The sequence below is a fragment of the Trachinotus anak genome, unplaced genomic scaffold, assembly GCF_046630095.1.
Source record: "Trachinotus anak isolate AG129_WGS33_773 ecotype Australia unplaced genomic scaffold, CSIRO_AGI_Tana_v1 ptg000009l, whole genome shotgun sequence".
NCBI classification, from domain to species: domain Eukaryota; kingdom Metazoa; phylum Chordata; class Actinopteri; order Carangiformes; family Carangidae; genus Trachinotus; species Trachinotus anak.
In genome coordinates this window covers 23,266,991-23,289,852 of record NW_027273860.1, presented here as the reverse complement: position 1 = coordinate 23,289,852, position 22,862 = coordinate 23,266,991, and the positions used below count along the sequence as shown (strand labels likewise).

The following is a 22,862-nucleotide window of genomic DNA, read 5'->3' as shown; positions in this document are numbered from 1 at the left end:
CGCAAATTAGTATTTGGAAACAACACATGCCAACCGACAAGTTAGAGAATAAATGTTTTTATATGTATTCACTGTACACCATGTTCATTGTTTTAGTGGAAGAAAAAAAACACACTCACTCACGCACACACACACACACACACACACACACACACACACACACATAAATAAATAAGATAAATGAAAAATAAAAATGTTATTCTCCTAATGATATGATGCTTCTCCCCATATTGATAGATTTGTCATTGTTAACCAAAGCAGTGATGAGCCATATGGAGAGAAACAGCGTCTACTGCCTGCTTTGCAACAAGCCCCAACAATCCATTGCAACTCATCTGAAGAGGGTGTGTATGAAAAACAACACCCCAGAGGAAAGGGAGCAAGAAGCATCCAGAGCAATTACCTCCCAGAAAATCTTTGCCAGAGAGGGCAGAGTGTGGGACTTTTCGGAGCTTGAAGAGTATTGCAAAGATGCAGCATCTTGTGTCAACCTATGCCATCGCCTTCAGAGTCGAGGATTTATAGTGACTAACACTCCTCAAATCTGCCTGACAATTCAGCCAACACAGAGGTATGATTATCTTATTACCACTGCACTATCAGTTGCACTGATGTAGTAATGCATAGACCCCTTCTACACTGTGTTATCTTTTGCAATAGGTCTCAAAAGAAGGACGTCCTTGCCGTTGCAAAGAAGGAAATTGATTACATCCAGCAAAGGATAGTCAGCGGAGATTACATTCCTAACACTGCAGCTACAACCTTCAGACATTACTGTGAGGCCATCCTGCTGTTAGAGCATCGGCTGACAGGAAATGCAGTGATGGAACTCTGTGTAAGCACCTCCACAATAATAATAATCATAATAATCATAATAATGCAAATGTTAGTAAATCTATATTACTTTAAGTTGGAAGAGTTTCATCATGATCCCACATGCATATACGCAGGTACAAGACTGGATTGACCGAAAGCCAGTTGCAGACGGTGTTTGCATTCAGTTGAGTTCCACAGCACAATGTAAGAGCTTCACGCTAACCAAAGAAGAGGAAGGAGTAAGTCATTCATTCTCAACATGCATTTCCTTTATGGAGATGGTTTTATATGTATGTGTTGAATGGATTTATACTATAATAATTATTTTTTCTTTGTTTCTCTGGAGTTGTTTGAATGCTACTTCAACAATATCAGGCCAGTTTCCTTAGAACAACAAAGTGTAAACAAAGATGACAAGAGCAAGTTCTTCCTTGGAGAGGGTGGGGTCCCACTGTCCAACCCAGCATCAGATTTACAACGTCTGAAGGCCAAGTGAGTGCTTGGCATTACTACATCAAAAGTGTGCTCTAAAAAGCTTGCAAGACTTTGATTTGACAATGTACTCATAACAATCAAACAAACTAGGACATGTAGCAATTTTTTTTTCTGCTTTCTAATTGGCCTACACACATGTAAACCACAGGTACTTGCCACTTGAATCTGAGGATGCCGTGGCTGCATCAGCATCACAATCAGAGGCGCTGAAAGGACAACCAACCCCGGGACAGGCCAGGTATGCATTCTAAAATGCCACCTATTGTTGGAAGTAATCCCCCATTTCAGGTTTCAACAGGAAAGTGTGATAGATTCTTTTTTTCTTTTGTGCAGTGCATCATTGCCAACTGCGCCCGCATCCATGCAAGACTGGGATGCTTTCTGCAAGACCTTCCCTGTTACACTAAATGGTGACCCGCCTTCAAAAAAGCAGTCCATACAGGCTGGTTTTCCACACTACCGACCCTACTACCACAAGTGGAGGGATCTTCAGCTTGGGCAGCGAACTCAATACATTCTGAGTAAGCACTGTGCATGTCTTGTAAATGGAGGCAGTTGTGTTGCATTGAAGTTTTTTGTTTTTTTTCCCCATGCACTCATCACTGGCATTATTTATATTATATTACTTACCTTTTGCACTCCATCGTACAGGTCATTCTGTTGGCAGGAAATTCAACCCACCTCAAGCAGCCAGAGTACAGATGATATTAGATAAGGAGGCAACGTGGACCACCAACAAACCCACCGTTGATGACGTTTTGAAGGCCTGGGTTCCTCACCAACAAAAAATTGAGGACAAAGATTCCCTCATCTGCTCAATAACTGAGCAGAAATGGAAGGGCCTGGCCTTGAAAGATTTTGGAGAGGAAAAGGGCAAAGGTAAATGCACTCAGAATTTGGATTCCAATAATCTTTTAAAAGGGAGTGAATATTTCTGTGTGCATATAATGACTGATGCTTTTCTATTCATTGTTTCACAGGTGTTATCGCACTTATGCCCTTCAGTAAAGGAGATGTCATCTGCGATTATCACGGGACAACCATTTCAGAAGCTGAAGGGAAACAGAGGCCACAATCAGGGTATCTGTTCTTCTTTAAGGGAGAGAGCGCCCGGGGTATGTGCATTGACGCTACTGCATTCCCCTGTGTATGTCATCCAGACAGGGACACTTATGGCAGAAGGATGAACCATTCAAGGAAAAATCCTAACGTCAAACCCAAGAAGTACACCATTAACTTTCCTGAAGGCCCACAAGAAACAATACTCTTTATCGCCCAAAGAGACATCAGGGTTGGTGAGGAACTGTTGTGGGACTATGGAGTCACAAGGAAAGCCTTCGGAGGGGAAGGACAAGATTTGGAGTGGCTCGACAGTTGAGGTTGTCCTGTCAGCAGGTCTGTTGCTGTCAGCAGCCCAGGATCCTTATGTGAAGCATTGTCCTCAAATAGAATATATTTTCACCTAATATTGTATTTATTGTTTATTCTTGTATTTTAGCATTTATGTCATTTAATTGTCTGTTGGAGTGGTTGTACTGTTGTATTTTTTGCATTCTAGCACACAAGTTTCAATAAATCTTTTTGTTCATTGTTTTTGGACACATGATAACTGCAGAACCTCCAAATTGCTAATAGTGTGCAAAAAAAAAAAACAAAACTTGATTATAGTGTAATGTCATATGTTTTAAAAGTGATATTCCTATATACTTGTGGATGCTTAATGCGAGCCATGAAGATACATTACCTTGCACATGCAGCGGTGAAGATTAGAATTTGACGCTGATCATGCACACAGTCCAGGGATAACAGAAATGAGGCAAGGACAATATCAATTCATAGTACATCACTTTATTTGAAAACAATGCGTGAGCTATTCAAAACTATATTTGTCTGTCTCCTCATCCTCGTTACCTGCAAAACACTGGAGAGGAAATGAAATAGCAAAACAGCTACTTATGAGCTTCTGAATTGCATCACATTATAGGGGATCCACTACTTCTCGCCATTCAATGGCAGTTAAACCTAGCATAGCCTACAATGATTGATCTCAAAACACATGCAGTGCATAGAAGTTAGACAACTTACAATGTGACTCAAGAATAATGTGGAGGCACGGACAAAGTCATGGATTATTAACTTACAACCAAGTCAGGTCAGGTCAGGGCTATGGACACTCGACTCAATTATCAAATTAAGACCAATAAATCACAAATCACTTTCTAAACCTTGTGTTTAAACTCTTAAACAGTGACTTCAAAAAAAGATAAATGAAGAAATAATACCAAAATTGTTCCGTTGGTCCTATAGTTCCATTATTGCATACTTCAACAAAATAATACATGGCATCTTAAAAGATCTATAATAACAACAATAATGATAATAATAACGAAGGGGTATTGCATCTAGGTTTTAGCAGTTTAAAAGCACCGTACATTTCAGGTCTTTTTTACATAAAACATTGTGACTTTAGAGAAATATATTTCATTCAGTTACTACTGACGTTATTACTCAATCACATCCACACACTCACACTCACACACTCACACACATGCGGGTGCTGGCATGCAGCTGCAGCTGCTGTACTTGTAGGAAGACAGAAACAGATATACGTCCCAGGCAATGCTGCTGGCAACAAATGAAATCCTCATTCCTTTGGCATATTCTGCTTTTGTGACTGAGGCAGCATTTGGACTTTTGACCAGTAGATGGAGATATATGATAAGGTTTGGCAGCTGGGGGACACTGACAGACACACAGCAAAGTTCTCATGCTGGCCCTGCTCATCCTTCATTTGGAACGATAGAAATCAGGTAAAATACCAACCCGATTAGCCACCTGCACATGCTGTCACAGAAGAAGAGAGCCACCGGTACCAGCTGCAGTATTATTGCCTCCCTGATTGTAACCCAGCACATTATTGTGGAGGGTGCCGTGCTGCATTTTTGTGCTCCTGTTGCTTGTGTGTTGTATTTTTTGGATGGAGGCCTTTTGCATCTAAGCAAGGTTTTGACTACAGTGCTCTTTCTTGGAACAGAGCATCGTTTACTCTGAGGCTTTGCTACTCTTACACTTGAAGGGAAATGCCACTGCCAACTGGAACATTAAAGGTGAACACAATATTGCATCCGTCAGTGTGGCTGCTTTATAATGTTCTTCTTACTTTATTTATCCACTTATGTGTTTATTTCTTTTCATTTTGGATATTATTCATTTTCATTGATATTATTCACCCATTCATGGGCCTCGACTGGGTGTGCCATACTTCAACAAAATAGTCAACGGCATATGAAAAGATCTACCCTAATAACAATGTTTGCAATACTGCTACTGACTTTAAATAGGCTTCCATGTGGCGCCTCTACTCCTAACACCCCTTGCTCTTGTAAGTGATGTGTGTGCATCTCCTTCCACTAAGGACTGAATTCACAGACAGATGTGGTACTTTACAATTATTTATTTAACTCGGCACACACCAAACCACACAGAAAAAATACAAAACAGAATAAATAGTCAATCTGTACAAAGGGTCAAAGTCAAATGTGAAAAACAAAAACAACAAACAAAAGGTCTGCAAATCCTTGCTTTAAAAAAAAAAAAAACCCAAAACATATCAACCAATAAAAATATTTTGCTTATGTACATTTAAAGTGTCAGTGCCACCAGTGCAACATCCTGACCACCGTGAATCCCCATCAACAGTGTCCCTCTGTGCTTTTTCGAGCCTTTTTGGCTGACATCCTCAGCTCCTCCATCACCTGCGAAGCCCTTCTCTTCTTTTTTAAAGTGGTTTTGATCTTCTCCGCCAGAAAGTCCTGGAGAGATGTTGTTCCCCGGGGTTTCCAACCAGGAGGCCAGATGTCGTCTTTCGCGCCATCCCTCTGGATCCGGAGAGCCTTTAAATGCAGGTCCTTTGCATCTGAAAATAAATATTTGGATTGAGAATTACACACGGCATGTCACCTCATTTCACTCATTCACTGGACACAAGCAACCCACGTCCATTTGTCTCTGTGATTTACCTTGGATGGCGAGTTGTTCAAACTTGTAGCTGAAGAAGGCACACTGGAGAGCAGACAGCTTCTCTTGAAGGGAATGGCGCGTGGGCATGTGTGGCTCCAGAGCCGTCGCCATGGCGGGCTCCAGGTCATCCAGGCTGGTGGCGACCTTTGCCGGGGTGGTGCACGGTGGAGGTGTAGCGTCTGGGCTGGTCGGCGGCACCGTTCCGGCCTTCTGCTCAGGAGCATCTGCCGTGGCCTCGGGCATGGAAACCTCGCTCTCCGCCCTCACCAGTTCTAAGAAGCTTTCAAGCGATTCAGCACTGGGGCTGGTCTGCAGCGGCGCTGCTCCCGCTGCGGGCTGGGGCTGTTGTGAGGCCGGCGAGGGAGGGGAGGAAGGGAAAGCACCGGGATCCACGGGTGACGCAGGCGTGCCTGCGGGCCGCAGGTCGGTCGCTGGCCCAGCCCCAGCTAACTGTCCACCCTTTTGTTCAAGGGCCTGCAGCCTGGTTGAGAGGCATCCCCCCATGTCCGTCATCCTCTCCTCCATCACCATCATCCCGCTGCTGTGGGCTTCATACAGGCTGCGCAGGTCTGCCGCAAACTTCCTCTCCAGCTCCTCCCTCGTGGCTTGCAACCTCTGGCCAACGTCTGCCATGAGCTCGGCCCTCAGTCCATCCAGGTGGTGTCGGAGGTCCTGCTTGAAAGCACCAAGCACAGATTCGAAGCTGGCAAGCTCTTGTGTGAGGTAGTCAGTCAGCACCTGCTGCCACACCTCCACCTCCTCCGCCGCGTCCAAAGCGGAGCTCACAGAGATTTCCTCCCCAGGGGTACTACCGCCGCTGTGCATGTTTCCTGTGAAAAATATAGAGAAGTTAAAAGTGAGCTTGTTGTTGTGCAGTGGGTGCTGGCTGTAAACGTTTTGGCTCTAACAGGAGGCAGCACAGGTGGGCTTCATAAACCAGAGTGAGGGACTCCTCTGACTCTAGGAGGAGGGGGACCCCTCTTGTATCAATAACGAAGAGTGTGCATTGTTGACAATTTGAAGAGCATAAAGCATTACTGCATTGCCACTGCCGTTAATACACTCAATTCTATTTCTTCAATTGCTGTAGCGCTTTGATAACAGTTGTATTACACTCATTTGTTGCAAAATGTAAATACCAATGCCATCAGATTTTAGATTTAGACCCAATTGAAGACAGTGTCTTGAGTGAGAACAAATTTGACAAAAAACTAACCTGGCTGGACACGACAGAATTCTCCGAGCTGTGGACGCTCCGGGGACGGGGGATGCAGTGTTGTTTAACACATCTCAGACTTTTATTTTCTCCCCGTCCCCAGGTGCCTTATCCTGATTGGTTAAGACCGCAACGCCATCAGCCAATCATGGGCCTAACCCTAACCCTAGGGGCTGGGTTGAGGGGCAGGGGATGGAAGATTACTGACTGTATGGGGCCGCAATGTCATCTCATAAATAAGAAAGAATGAGAAAACACAGGAATGAACTTCACTCAAAAAGCCTGCGACCAATGATGTTTATTTTAAGTTTCAAATGTAAAAAAGAATTAATGAATGAAAGAAAGAATGAAATAAAGAAATGAAGAATGAATGAAAGAAAGATAGAAAGAAAGAAAGAAAAAATGAAAGAAAGAAAGAGATCATGAATATTTCTAGCTCTTGTAAACAAACTAAACGTGCCGTGGTTCGTCTTGACCACTCACATTTTAAACGAACACTCTCTCTGACCCGAGCCCTAGAGAGCATCGCCCCCCTGTGGCCGTCCCCAGGCGCTGATCTTAACCCTAGCACCTCATATTAGGTCATATTTGTTGTAATTTATTTCTACATTTTTCCCTTGTCCTTCTCCATCTTGAAGAGGTTTTTTTTTCTTTCCATAACAAAAAAAACTCATTGGATGATGTTTTTTTTTCAGATTTGATGTATTAGAAAATATATCAGGGCTTTACATACATTTCATTAGGGAGGATTTCACAACAGAAGTGACATATAAAGCAGTTGCCAGTGCCGATACATCAAAAATATATTGGCCTTATTTTTCTTCTAGCACACAGGTTTCAATAAATCATTTTGTTCATTGCTGTGGACACACGATAGCTGCACAACCTCCAAATTGATTTGGGATCATGAAAATCACAATAAATGAGAATTAAACATTTAATTGGCACATAAAGAGTTTTAAAAAAAAGGCATGGAATACATTTTATAATCCAATAAAAAACAGCAACATGCAATACATACAATATACAACATACAACATTAAAACCTCAAAACCATTGACCTCAAGCAAATACTTGCTTTCAGCTAACATTAGAGCTGGGCTTAAATTGACTGTATTTCAATTTCATGGGCTGTTTTGAGGCTAAAATGAGTGCTTTTTACTGATCTGTAACTGCAGGTTGAATGATTGCTGTTTTTTCCCAAGGTGGATGCAATGATTTGTTTTGTCCAACAGATGGAGACACGGGGCCACTAATCACAAGAGTTACCATCTCTTCAACTCTGTACAGTAACCATGTCAACACATCAGCCCCACTGAACACATTGCCTTTTCATACAAGCCTACACAACACATGAGTGGCACAGTTACTTGCTGTGTGTTTTGCATGCATTTCTTGCACTTGATGCATGTATATTGTGTTTTTCTATCCATCTTGGGCCAACACGCTCAGCAGCGCTTCTTTTTGTTGCTGCTGGCCACAACCTAGAATAATGAAAAGATGAAAAGATGAGGAATTTTACCAACATATCTCTCTCTCTCTCTCTCTCACAGACAAACACACACACACACAAACACTCACTCACTCTCTGTCTCTTTCTCTCTCACACACACACAGACACACACACACACACACACACACACAAAACAATTAAAAACACATTTAAAAAACAATGAATCATATCATTTTTCTTTTGATAAAAAACGAAAACGGGTCCCTCACACCGCTGAGCCAGGACTCCTTTCAACAGCTGTGGGAGAGTGTATTAGACAGGCTCAAATAAACCTGGAGTTGACCTTTGACCTCTCCAATTGTATGGGGTATTTTATTATTTCTATTTTTATTTCTTTTGACCTCCCCAGAAACCAAGTTTCACACCTCCGCCCTGCTCCACATAAGCTACAGCTGTTCTGACCAATCACAGGCCTAGTATGCTAATGAGAGTCAAACTGCTGAGAGTCCTTTGCCATATTCACCCATATACCTACCTCTGTCTGACCCCAGCCCTAGCCCTAGAGAGCAACGCCCCCCTGTGGCCGTCCCCAGGCGCTGATCTTAACCCTAGCCACTCATATTAGGTCATATTTGTTGTAATTTATGTCTACATTTTTCCCTTGTCCTTCTCTATCTTGAAGAGGTTTTTTTTTCTTTCCATAACAAAAAGAACTCATTGGATGATGTTTTTTCTTCAGATTTCATGTATTAGAAAATATATCAGGGCTTTACATACATTTCATTAGGGAGGATTTCACAACAGAAGTGACATATAAAGCAGTTGCCAGTGCCGATACATCAAAAATATATTGGCCTTATTTTTCTTCTAGCACACAGGTTTCAATAAATCATTTTGTTCATTGCTGTGGACACACGATAGCTGCACAACCTCCAAATTGATTTGGGATCATGAAAATCACAATAAATGAGAATTAAACATTTAATAGGCACATAAAGAGTTTTAAAAAAAAGGCATGGAATACATTTTATAATCCAATAAAAAACAGCAACATGCAATACATACAATATACAACATACAACATTAAAACCTCAAAACCATTGACCTCAAGCAAATACTTGCCTTCAGCTAACATTAGAGCTGGGCTTAAATTGACTGTATTTCAATTTCATGGGCTGTTTTGAGGCTAAAATGAGTGCTTTTTACTGATCTGTAACTGCAGGTTGAATGATTGCTGTTTTTTCCCAAGGTGGATGCAATGATTTGTTTTGTCCTACAGATGGAGACACGGGGCCACTAATCACAAGAGTTACCATCTCTTCAACTCTGTACAGTAACCATGTCAACACATCAGCCCCACTGAACACATTGCCTTTTCATACAAGCCTACACAACACATGAGTGGCACAGTTACTTGCTGTGTGTTTTGCATGCATTTCTTGCACTTGATGCATGTATATTGTGTTTTTCTATCCATCTTGGGCCAACACGCTCAGCAGCGCTTCTTTTTGTTGCTGCTGGCCACAACCTAGAATAATGAAAAGATGAAAAGATGAGGAATTTTACCAACATATCTCTCTCTCTCTCTCTCTCTCTCTCTCACAGACAAACACACACACACACAAACACTCACTCACTCTCTGTCTCTTTCTCTCTCACACACACACAGACACACACACACACACAAAACAATTAAAAACAAATTTAAAAACAATGAATCATATCATTTTTCTTTTGATAAAAAACGAAAACGGGTCCCTCACACCGCTGAGCCAGGACTCCTTTCAACAGCTGTGGGAGAGTGTATTAGACAGGCTCAAATAAACCTGGAGTTGACCTTTGACCTCTCCAATTGTATGGGGTATTTTATTATTTCTATTTTTATTTCTTTTGACCTCCCCAGAAACCAAGTTTCACACCTCCGCCCTGCTCCACAGAAGCTACAGCTGTTCTGACCAATCACAGGCCTAGTATGCTAATGAGAGTCAAACTGCTGAGAGTCCTTTGCCATATTCACCCATATACCTACCTCTGTCTGACCCCAGCCCTAGCCCTAGAGAGCAACGCCCCCCTGTGGCCGTCCCCAGGCACTGATCTTAACCCTAGCCACTCATATTAGGTCATATTTGTTGTAATTTATTTCTACATTTTTCCCTTGTCCTTCTCTATCTTGAAGAGGTTTTTTCTTCTTTCCATAACAAAAAAAACTCATTGGATGATGTTTTTTCTTCAGATTTCATGTATTAGAAAATATATCAGGGCTTTACATACATTTCATTAGGGAGGATTTCACAACAGAAGTGACATATAAAGCAGTTGCCAGTGCCGATACATCAAAAATATATTGGCCTTATTTTTCTTCTAGCACACAGGTTTCAATAAATCATTTTGTTCATTGCTGTGGACACACGATAGCTGCACAACCTCCAAATTGATTTGGGATCATGAAAATCACAATAAATGAGAATTAAACATTTAATTGGCACATAAAGAGTTTTAAAAAAAAGGCATGGAATACATTTTATAATCCAATAAAAAACAGCAACATGCAATACATACAATATACAACATACAACATTAAAACCTCAAAACCATTGACCTCAAGCAAATACTTGCTTTCAGGGAACCTTGCCTTCAGCTAACATTAGAGCTGGGCTTAAATTGACTGTATTTCAATTTCATGGGCTGTTTTGAGGCTAAAATGAGTGCTTTTTACTGATCTGTAACTGCAGGTTGAATGATTGCTGTTTTTTCCCAAGGTGGATGCAATGATTTGTTTTGTCCAACACATGGAGACACGGGGCCACGAATCACAAGAGTTACCATCTCTTCAACTCTGTACAGTAACCCTGTCAGTCTAGACAACACATCAGCCCCACTGAACACATTGCCTTTTCATACAAGCCTACACAACACATGAGTGGCACAGTTACTTGCTGTGTGTTTTGCATGCATTTCTTGCACTTGATGCATGTATATTGTGTTTTTCTATCCATCTTGGGCCAACACGCTCAGCAGCGCTTCTTTTTGTTGCTGCTGGCCACAACCTAGAATAATGAAAAGATGAAAAGATGAGGAATTTTACCAACATATCTCTCTCTCTCTCTCTCTCACAGACAAACACACACACACAAACACTCACTCACTCTCTGTCTCTTTCTCTCTCACACACACACAGACACACACACACACACACAAAACAATTAAAAACACATTTAAAAAACAATGAATCATATCATTTTTCTTTTGATAAAAAACGAAAACGGGTCCCTCACACCGCTGAGCCAGGACTCCTTTCAACAGCTGTGGGAGAGTGTATTAGACAGGCTCAAATAAACCTGGAGTTGACCTTTGACCTCTCCAATTGTATGGGGTATTTTATTATTTCTATTTTTATTTCTTTTGACCATCACATGGCGTCTTTCCTAAACATAACCTGAGAGGAGAGAGTGCCTAATGCCAACCAATTGTGTTATTCATATTTTTATTCCTTTTAAACCTCACTCTTTCCTCATCTCAAGCAGAAATGGCCTACTCTTAACCTCATTTGATTTGTTTTTTTATGAAATCATGAACATTTCTAGCTCTTGTAAACAAACTAAACGTGCCGTGGCTCGTCTTGACCACTCACCTGTTAGGACAGAACGGTGGAGCTGGGCAAACCATCGTCGAGCTTTGCGTCGTTTTATTTTGAAGGAACACTTCCTGTGGCAGAGGAAGTCCCAACGACGCCGCCATATCTAAAGTCACTTGACCGCGCCTGTCAGATCCTGCTACAATCTGCAGACTATAGCGATTTCTGACAAGAGGACACATGACAAAGCACCGCCGCCAAACGCCACACTACCAACTCATCCCAGTCCACTCAAAGTGGCCTGAAATGTGCTCCCAAAGCCATTCTGCTGACACTTTTTTTTTTCTCTGACTTCTTTCATTGAGCATGAAATCCCCCTAAACGATCAACATTTGCATCAGGTGTCGGCAGCAGTCCGCTGGAGGTGCGCCGACCTCCCCAGAAACCAAGTTTCACACCTCCGCCCTGCTCCACAGAAGCTACAGCTGTTCTGACCAATCACAGGCCTAGTATGCTAATGAGAGTCAAACTGCTGAGAGTCCTTTGCCATATTCACCCATATACCTACCTCTGTCTGACCCCAGCCCTAGCCCTAGAGAGCAACGCCCCCCTGTGGCCGTCCCCAGGTGCTCATCTTAACCCTAGCCACTCATATTAGGTCATATTTGTTGTAATTTATTTCTACATTTTTCCCTTGTCCTTCTCTATCTTGAAGAGGTTTTTTTTTCTTTCCATAACAAAAAAAACTCATTGGATGATGTTTTTTCTTCAGATATCATGTATTAGAAAATATATCAGGGCTTTATATACATTTCATTAGGGAGGATTTCACAACAGAAGTGACATATAAAGCAGTTGCCAGTGCCGATACATCAAAAATATATTGGCCTTATTTTTCTTCTAGCACACAGGTTTCAATAAATCATTTTGTTCATTGCTGTGGACACACGATAGCTGCACAACCTCCAAATTGATTTGGGATCATGAAAATCACAATAAATGAGAATTAAACATTTAATTGGCACATAAAGAGTTTTAAAAAAAAGGCATGGAATACATTTTATAATCCAATAAAAAACAGCAACATGCAATACATACAATATACAACATACAACATTAAAACCTCAAAACCATTGACCTCAAGCAAATACTTGCCTTCAGCTAACATTAGAGCTGGGCTTAAATTGACTGTATTTCAATTTCATGGGCTGTTTTGAGGCTAAAATGAGTGCTTTTTACTGATCTGTAACTGCAGGTTGAATGATTGCTGTTTTTTCCCAAGGTGGATGCAATGATTTGTTTTGTCCAACAGATGGAGACACGGGGCCACTAATCACAAGAGTTACCATCTCTTCAACTCTGTACAGTAACCCTGTCAGTCTAGACAACACATCAGCCCCACTGAACACATTGCCTTTTCATACAAGCCTACACAACACGAGTGGCACAGTTACTTGCTGTGTGTTTTGCATGCATTTCTTGCACTTGATGCATGTATATTGTGTTTTTCTATCCATCTTGGGCCAACACGCTCAGCAGCGCTTCTTTTTGTTGCTGCTGGCCACAACCTAGAATAATGAAAAGATGAAAAGATGAGGAATTTTACCAACATATCTCTCTCTCTCTCTCTCTCACAGACAAACACACACACACACAAACACTCACTCACTCTCTGTCTCTTTCTCTCTCACACACACACAGACACACACACACACACACACACAAAACAATTAAAAACAAATTTAAAAAACAATGAATCATATCATTTTTCTTTTGATAAAAAACGAAAACGGGTCCCTCACACCGCTGAGCCAGGACTCCTTTCAACAGCTGTGGGAGAGTGTATTAGACAGGCTCAAATAAACCTGGAGTTGACCTTTGACCTCTCCAATTGTATGGGGTATTTTATTATTTCTATTTTTATTTCTTTTGACCTCCCCAGAAACCAAGTTTCACACCTCCGCCCTGCTCCACATAAGCTACAGCTGTTCTGACCAATCACAGGCCTAGTATGCTAATGAGAGTCAAACTGCTGAGAGTCCTTTGCCATATTCACCCATATACCTAACCCTAACCCTAACCCTAACCCTGCTGAGAGTCCTTTGCCATATTCACCCATATACCTACCTCTGTCTGACCCCAGCCCTAGCCCTAGAGAGCAACGCCCCCCTGTGGCCGTCCCCAGGCGCTGATCTTAACCCTGGCCACTCATATTAGGTCATATTTGTTGTAATTTATTTCTACATTTTTCCCTTGTCCTTCTCTATCTTGAAGAGGTTTTTTTTTCTTTCCATAACAAAAAAAACTCATTGGATGATGTTTTTTCTTCAGATTTCATGTATTAGAAAATATATCAGGGCTTTACATACATTTCATTAGGGAGGATTTCACAACAGAAGTGACATATAAAGCAGTTGCCAGTGCCGATACATCAAAAATATATTGGCCTTATTTTTCTTCTAGCACACAGGTTTCAATAAATCATTTTGTTCATTGCTGTGGACACACGATAGCTGCACAACCTCCAAATTGATTTGGGATCGTGAAAATCACAATAAATGAGAATTAAACATTTAATTGGCACATAAAGAGTTTTAAAAAAAAGGCATGGAATACATTTTATAATCCAATAAAAAACAGCAACATGCAATACATACAATATACAACATACAACATTAAAACCTCAAAACCCAGTATACTTACCATTGACCTCAAGCAAATACTTGCTTTCAGGGAACCTTGCCTTCAGCTAACATTAGAGCTGGGCTTAAATTGACTGTATTTCAATTTCATGGGCTGTTTTGAGGCTAAAATGAGTGCTTTTTACTGATCTGTAACTGCAGGTTGAATGATTGCTGTTTTTTCCCAAGGTGGATGCAATGATTTGTTTTGTCCAACAGATGGAGACACGGGGCCACTAATCACAAGAGTTACCATCTCTTCAACTCTGTACAGTAACCCTGTCAGTCTAGACAACACATCAGCCCCACTGAACACATTGCCTTTTCATACAAGCCTACACAACACATGAGTGGCACAGTTACTTGCTGTGTGTTTTGCATGCATTTCTTGCACTTGATGCATGTATATTGTGTTTTTCTATCCATCTTGGGCCAACACGCTCAGCAGCGCTTCTTTTTGTTGCTGCTGGCCACAACCTAGAATAATGAAAAGATGAAAAGATGAGGAATTTTACCAACATATCTCTCTCTCTCTCTCTCTCACAGACAAACACACACACACACAAACACTCACTCACTCTCTGTCTCTTTCTCTCTCACACACACACAGACACACACACACACACAAAACAATTAAAAACAAATTTAAAAACAATGAATCATATCATTTTTCTTTTGATAAAAAACGAAAACGGGTCCCTCACACCGCTGAGCCAGGACTCCTTTCAACAGCTGTGGGAGAGTGTATTAGACAGGCTCAAATAAACCTGGAGTTGACCTTTGACCTCTCCAATTGTATGGGGTATTTTATTATTTCTATTTTTATTTCTTTTGACCTCCCCAGAAACCAAGTTTCACACCTCCGCCCTGCTCCACATAAGCTACAGCTGTTCTGACCAATCACAGGCCTAGTATGCTAATGAGAGTCAAACTGCTGAGAGTCCTTTGCCATATTCACCCATATACCTAACCCTAACCCTAACCCTAACCCTGCTGAGAGTCCTTTGCCATATTCACCCATATACCTACCTCTGTCTGACCCTAGCCCTAGCCCTAGAGAGCAACGCCCCCCTGTGGCCGTCCCCAGGCGCTGATCTTAACCCTAGCCACTCATATTAGGTCATATTTGTTGTAATTTATTTCTACATTTTTCCCTTGTCCTTCTCTATCTTGAAGAGGTTTTTTTTTCTTTCCATAACAAAAAAAACTCATTGGATGATGTTTTTTCTTCAGATTTCATGTATTAGAAAATATATCAGGGCTTTACATACATTTCATTAGGGAGGATTTCACAACAGAAGTGACATATAAAGCAGTTGCCAGTGCCGATACATCAAAAATATATTGGCCTTATTTTTCTTCTAGCACACAGGTTTCAATAAATCATTTTGTTCATTGCTGTGGACACACGATAGCTGCACAACCTCCAAATTGATTTGGGATCATGAAAATCACAATAAATGAGAATTAAACATTTAATTGGCACATAAAGAGTTTTAAAAAAAAGGCATGGAATACATTTTATAATCCAATAAAAAACAGCAACATGCAATACATACAATATACAACATACAACATTAAAACCTCAAAACCATTGACCTCAAGCAAATACTTGCCTTCAGCTAACATTAGAGCTGGGCTTAAATTGACTGTATTTCAATTTCATGGGCTGTTTTGAGGCTAAAATGAGTGCTTTTTACTGATCTGTAACTGCAGGTTGAATGATTGCTGTTTTTTCCCAAGGTGGATGCAATGATTTGTTTTGTCCAACACATGGAGACACGGGGCCACTAATCACAAGAGTTACCATCTCTTCAACTCTGTACAGTAACCCTGTCAGTCTAGACAACACATCAGCCCCACTGAACACATTGCCTTTTCATACAAGCCTACACAACACGAGTGGCACAGTTACTTGCTGTGTGTTTTGCATGCATTTCTTGCACTTGATGCATGTATATTGTGTTTTTCTATCCATCTTGGGCCAACACGCTCAGCAGCGCTTCTTTTTGTTGCTGCTGGCCACAACCTAGAATAATGAAAAGATGAAAAGATGAGGAATTTTACCAACATATCTCTCTCTCTCTCTCTCTCACAGACAAACACACACACACACAAACACTCACTCACTCTCTGTCTCTTTCTCTCTCACACACACACAGACACACACACACACACACACACAAAACAATTAAAAACAAATTTAAAAAACAATGAATCATATCATTTTTCTTTTGATAAAAAACGAAAACGGGTCCCTCACACCGCTGAGCCAGGACTCCTTTCAACAGCTGTGGGAGAGTGTATTAGACAGGCTCAAATAAACCTGGAGTTGACCTTTGACCTCTCCAATTGTATGGGGTATTTTATTATTTCTATTTTTATTTCTTTTGACCTCCCCAGAAACCAAGTTTCACACCTCCGCCCTGCTCCACATAAGCTACAGCTGTTCTGACCAATCACAGGCCTAGTATGCTAATGAGAGTCAAACTGCTGAGAGTCCTTTGCCATATTCACCCATATACCTAACCCTAACCCTAACCCTAACCCTGCTGAGAGTCCTTTGCCATATTCACCCATATACCTACCTCTGTCTGACCCCAGCCCTAGCCCTAGAGAGCAACGCCCCCCTGTGGCCGTCCCCAGGCGCTGATCTTAACCCGAGCCACTCATATTAGGTCATATTTGTTGTAATTTATTTCTACATTTTTCCCTTGTCCTTCTCTATCTTGAAGAGGTTTTTTTTTCTTTCCATAACAAAAAGAACTCATTGGATGATGTTTTTTCTTCAGATTTCATGTATTAGAAAATATATCAGGGCTTTACATACATTTCATTAGGGAGGATTTCACAACAGAAGTGACATATAAAGCAGTTGCCAGTGCCGATACATCAAAAATATATTGGCCTTATTTTTCTTCTAGCACACAGGTTTCAATAAATCATTTTGTTCATTGCTGTGGACACACGATAGCTGCACAACCTCCAAATTGATTTGGGATCGTGAAAATCACAATAAATGAGAATTAAACATTTAATTGGCACATAAAGAGTTTTAAAAAAAAGGCATGGAATACATTTTATAATCCAATAAAAAACAGCAACATGCAATACATACAATATACAACATACAACATTAAAACCTCAAAACCCAGTATACTTACCATTGACCTCAAGCAAATACTTGCTTTCAGGGAACCTTGCCTTCAGCTAACATTAGAGCTGGGCTTAAATTGACTGTATTTCAATTTCATGGGCTGTTTTGAGGCTAAAATGAGTGCTTTTTACTGATCTGTAACTGCAGGTTGAATGATTGCTGTTTTTTCCCAAGGTGGATGCAATGATTTGTTTTGTCCAACAGATGGAGACACGGGGCCACTAATCACAAGAGTTACCATCTCTTCAACTCTGTACAGTAACCCTGTCAGTCTAGACAACACATCAGCCCCACTGAACACATTGCCTTTTCATACAAGCCTACACAACACATGAGTGGCACAGTTACTTGCTGTGTGTTTTGCATGCATTTCTTGCACTTGATGCATGTATATTGTGTTTTTCTATCCATCTTGGGCCAACACGCTCAGCAGCGCTTCTTTTTGTTGCTGCTGGCCACAACCTAGAATAATGAAAAGATGAAAAGATGAGGAATTTTACCAACATATCTCTCTCTCTCTCTCACAGACAAACACACACACACAAACACTCACTCACTCTCTGTCTCTTTCTCTCTCTCACACAGACACACACACACACACACACACACAAAACAATTAAAAACAAATTTAAAAACAATGAATCATATCATTTTTCTTTTGATAAAAAACGAAAACGGGTCCCTCACACCGCTGAGCCAGGACTCCTTTCAACAGCTGTGGGAGAGTGTATTAGACAGGCTCAAATAAACCTGGAGTTGACCTTTGACCTCTCCAATTGTATGGGGTATTTTATTATTTCTATTTTTATTTCTTTTGACCTCCCCAGAAACCAAGTTTCACACCTCCGCCCTGCTCCACATAAGCTACAGCTGTTCTGACCAATCACAGGCCTAGTATGCTAATGAGAGTCAAACTGCTGAGAGTCCTTTGCCATATTCACCCATATACCTAACCCTAACCCTAACCCTCACCCTGCTGAGAGTCCTTTGCCATATTCACCCATATACCTACCTCTGTCTGACCCCAGCCCTAGCCCTAGAGAGCAACGCCCCCCTGTGGCCGTCCCCAGGCGCTGATCTTAACCCGAGCCACTCATATTAGGTCATATTTGTTGTAATTTATTTCTACATTTTTCCCTTGTCCTTCTCTATCTTGAAGAGGTTTTTTTTTCTTTCCATAACAAAAAAAACTCATTGGATGATGTTTTTTCTTCAGATTTCATGTATTAGAAAATATATCAGGGCTTTACATACATTTCATTAGGGAGGATTTCACAACAGAAGTGACATATAAAGCAGTTGCCAGTGCCGATACATCAAAAATATATTGGCCTTATTTTTCTTCTAGCACACAGGTTTCAATAAATCATTTTGTTCATTGCTGTGGACACACGATAGCTGCACAACCTCCAAATTGATTTGGGATCATGAAAATCACAATAAATGAGAATTAAACATTTAATTGGCACATAAAGAGTTTTTAAAAAAAAGGCATGGAATACATTTTATAATCCAATAAAAAACAGCAACATGCAATACATACAATATACAACATACAACATTAAAACCTCAAAACCATTGACTTCAAGCAAATACTTGCCTTCAGCTAACATTAGAGCTGGGCTTAAATTGACTGTATTTCAATTTCATGGGCTGTTTTGAGGCTAAAATGAGTGCTTTTTACTGATCTGTAACTGCAGGTTGAATGATTGCTGTTTTTTCCCAAGGTGGATGCAATGATTTGTTTTGTCCAACAGATGGAGACACGGGGCCACTAATCACAAGAGTTACCATCTCTTCAACTCTGTACAGTAACCATGTCAACACATCAGCCCCACTGAACACATTGCCTTTTCATACAAGCCTACACAACACATGAGTGGCACAGTTACTTGCTGTGTGTTTTGCATGCATTTCTTGCACTTGATGCATGTATATTGTGTTTTTCTATCCATCTTGGGCCAACACGCTCAGCAGCGCTTCTTTTTGTTGCTGCTGGCCACAACCTAGAATAATGAAAAGATGAAAAGATGAGGAATTTTACCAACATATCTCTCTCTCTCTCTCTCTCACAGACAAACACACACACAAACACTCACTCACTCTCTGTCTCTTTCTCTCTCACACACACACAGACACACACACACACACACACACAAAACAATTAAAAACAAATTTAAAAAACAATGAATCATATCATTTTTCTTTTGATAAAAAACGAAAACGGGTCCCTCACACCGCTGAGCCAGGACTCCTTTCAACAGCTGTGGGAGAGTGTATTAGACAGGCTCAAATAAACCTGGAGTTGACCTTTGACCTCTCCAATTGTATGGGGTATTTTATTATTTCTATTTTTATTTCTTTTGACCTCCCCAGAAACCAAGTTTCACACCTCCGCCCTGCTCCACAGAAGCTACAGCTGTTCTGACCAATCACAGGCCTAGTATGCTAATGAGAGTCAAACTGCTGAGAGTCCTTTGCCATATTCACCCATATACCTACCTCTGTCTGACCCCAGCCCTAGCCCTAGAGAGCAACGCCCCCCTGTGGCCGTCCCCAGGCGCTGATCTTAACCCTAGCCACTCATATTAGGTCATATTTGTTGTAATTTATGTCTACATTTTTCCCTTGTCCTTCTCTATCTTGAAGAGGTTTTTTTTTCTTTCCATAACAAAAAAAACTCATTGGATGATGTTTTTTCTTCAGATTTCATGTATTAGAAAATATATCAGGGCTTTATATACATTTCATTAGGGAGGATTTCACAACAGAAGTGACATATAAAGCAGTTGCCAGTGCCGATACATCAAAAATATATTGGCCTTATTTTTCTTCTAGCACACAGGTTTCAATAAATCATTTTGTTCATTGCTGTGGACACACGATAGCTGCACAACCTCCAAATTGATTTGGGATCATGAAAATCACAATAAATGAGAATTAAACATTTAATTGGCACATAAAGAGTTTTAAAAAAAAGGCATGGAATACATTTTATAATCCAATAAAAAACAGCAACATGCAATACATACAATATACAACATACAACATTAAAACCTCAAAACCATTGACCTCAAGCAAATACTTGCCTTCAGCTAACATTAGAGCTGGGCTTAAATTGACTGTATTTCAATTTCATGGGCTGTTTTGAGGCTAAAATGAGTGCTTTTTACTGATCTGTAACTGCAGGTTGAATGATTGCTGTTTTTTCCCAAGGTGGATGCAATGATTTGTTTTGTCCAACACATGGAGACACGGGGCCACTAATCACAAGAGTTACCATCTCTTCAACTCTGTACAGTAACCCTGTCAGTCTAGACAACACATCAGCCCCACTGAACACATTGCCTTTTCATACAAGCCTACACAACACATGAGTGGCACAGTTACTTGCTGTGTGTTTTGCATGCATTTCTTGCACTTGATGCATGTATATTGTGTTTTTCTATCCATCTTGGGCCAACACGCTCAGCAGCGCTTCTTTTTGTTGCTGCTGGCCACAACCTAGAATAATGAAAAGATGAAAAGATGAGGAATTTTACCAACATATCTCTCTCTCTCTCTCTCTCACAGACAAACACACACACAAACACTCACTCACTCTCTGTCTCTTTCTCTCTCACACACACACAGACACACACACACACACACACACAAAACAATTAAAAACAAATTTAAAAAACAATGAATCATATCATTTTTCTTTTGATAAAAAACGAAAACGGGTCCCTCACACCGCTGAGCCAGGACTCCTTTCAACAGCTGTGGGAGAGTGTATTAGACAGGCTCAAATAAACCTGGAGTTGACCTTTGACCTCTCCAATTGTATGGGGTATTTTATTATTTCTATTTTTATTTCTTTTGACCTCCCCAGAAACCAAGTTTCACACCTCCGCCCTGCTCCACATAAGCTACAGCTGTTCTGACCAATCACAGGCCTAGTATGCTAATGAGAGTCAAACTGCTGAGAGTCCTTTGCCATATTCACCCATATACCTACCTCTGTCTGACCCCAGCCCTAGCCCTAGAGAGCAACGCCCCCCTGTGGCCGTCCCCAGGCGCTGATCTTAACCCTAGCCACTCATATTAGGTCATATTTGTTGTAATTTATTTCTACATTTTTCCCTTGTCCTTCTCTATCTTGAAGAGGTTTTTTTTTCTTTCCATAACAAAAAAAACTCATTGGATGATGTTTTTTCTTCAGATTTCATGTATTAGAAAATATATCAGGGCTTTACATACATTTCATTAGGGAGGATTTCACAACAGAAGTGACATATAAAGCAGTTGCCAGTGCCGATACATCAAAAATATATTGGCCTTATTTTTCTTCTAGCACACAGGTTTCAATAAATCATTTTGTTCATTGCTGTGGACACACGATAGCTGCACAACCTCCAAATTGATTTGGGATCATGAAAATCACAATAAATGAGAATTAAACATTTAATTGGCACATAAAGAGTTTTAAAAAAAAGGCATGGAATACATTTTATAATCCAATAAAAAACAGCAACATGCAATACATACAATATACAACATACAACATTAAAACCTCAAAACCATTGACCTCAAGCAAATACTTGCTTTCAGGGAACCTTGCCTTCAGCTAACATTAGAGCTGGGCTTAAATTGACTGTATTTCAATTTCATGGGCTGTTTTGAGGCTAAAATGAGTGCTTTTTACTGATCTGTAACTGCAGGTTGAATGATTGCTGTTTTTTCCCAAGGTGGATGCAATGATTTGTTTTGTCCAACAGATGGAGACACGGGGCCACTAATCACAAGAGTTACCATCTCTTCAACTCTGTACAGTAACCCTGTCAGTCTAGACAACACATCAGCCCCACTGAACACATTGCCTTTTCATACAAGCCTACACAACACATGAGTGGCACAGTTACTTGCTGTGTGTTTTGCATGCATTTCTTGCACTTGATGCATGTATATTGTGTTTTTCTATCCATCTTGGGCCAACACGCTCAGCAGCGCTTCTTTTTGTTGCTGCTGGCCACAACCTAGAATAATGAAAAGATGAAAAGATGAGGAATTTTACCAACATATCTCTCTCTCTCTCTCTCTCACAGACAAACACACACACACACAAACACTCACTCACTCTCTGTCTCTTTCTCTCTCACACACACACAGACACACACACACACACACACACACACAAAACAATTAAAAACAAATTTAAAAAACAATGAATCATATCATTTTTCTTTTGATAAAAAACGAAAACGGGTCCCTCACACCGCTGAGCCAGGACTCCTTTCAACAGCTGTGGGAGAGTGTATTAGACAGGCTCAAATAAACCTGGAGTTGACCTTTGACCTCTCCAATTGTATGGGGTATTTTATTATTTCTATTTTTATTTCTTTTGACCTCCCCAGAAACCAAGTTTCACACCTCCGCCCTGCTCCACATAAGCTACAGCTGTTCTGACC

At 40.7% G+C, this 22,862-nt stretch overlaps 1 protein-coding gene across 1 annotated transcript; it reads left to right on the top strand.

The window, feature by feature from the left end:
• The first annotated feature begins 207 nt into the window (after positions 1-207).
• On the top strand, positions 208-2,016 carry LOC139625749 (uncharacterized). Its single transcript, XM_071485925.1, has 7 exons — positions 208-571; positions 661-835; positions 951-1,055; positions 1,163-1,308; positions 1,460-1,549; positions 1,645-1,832; positions 1,979-2,016. The coding sequence occupies exons 1-7, from the start codon at positions 213-215 to the stop codon at positions 2,014-2,016; spliced, it is 1,101 nt and encodes a 366-aa protein (XP_071342026.1). The 5' UTR covers positions 208-212.
• Positions 2,017-22,862: the final 20,846 nt, after the last annotated feature.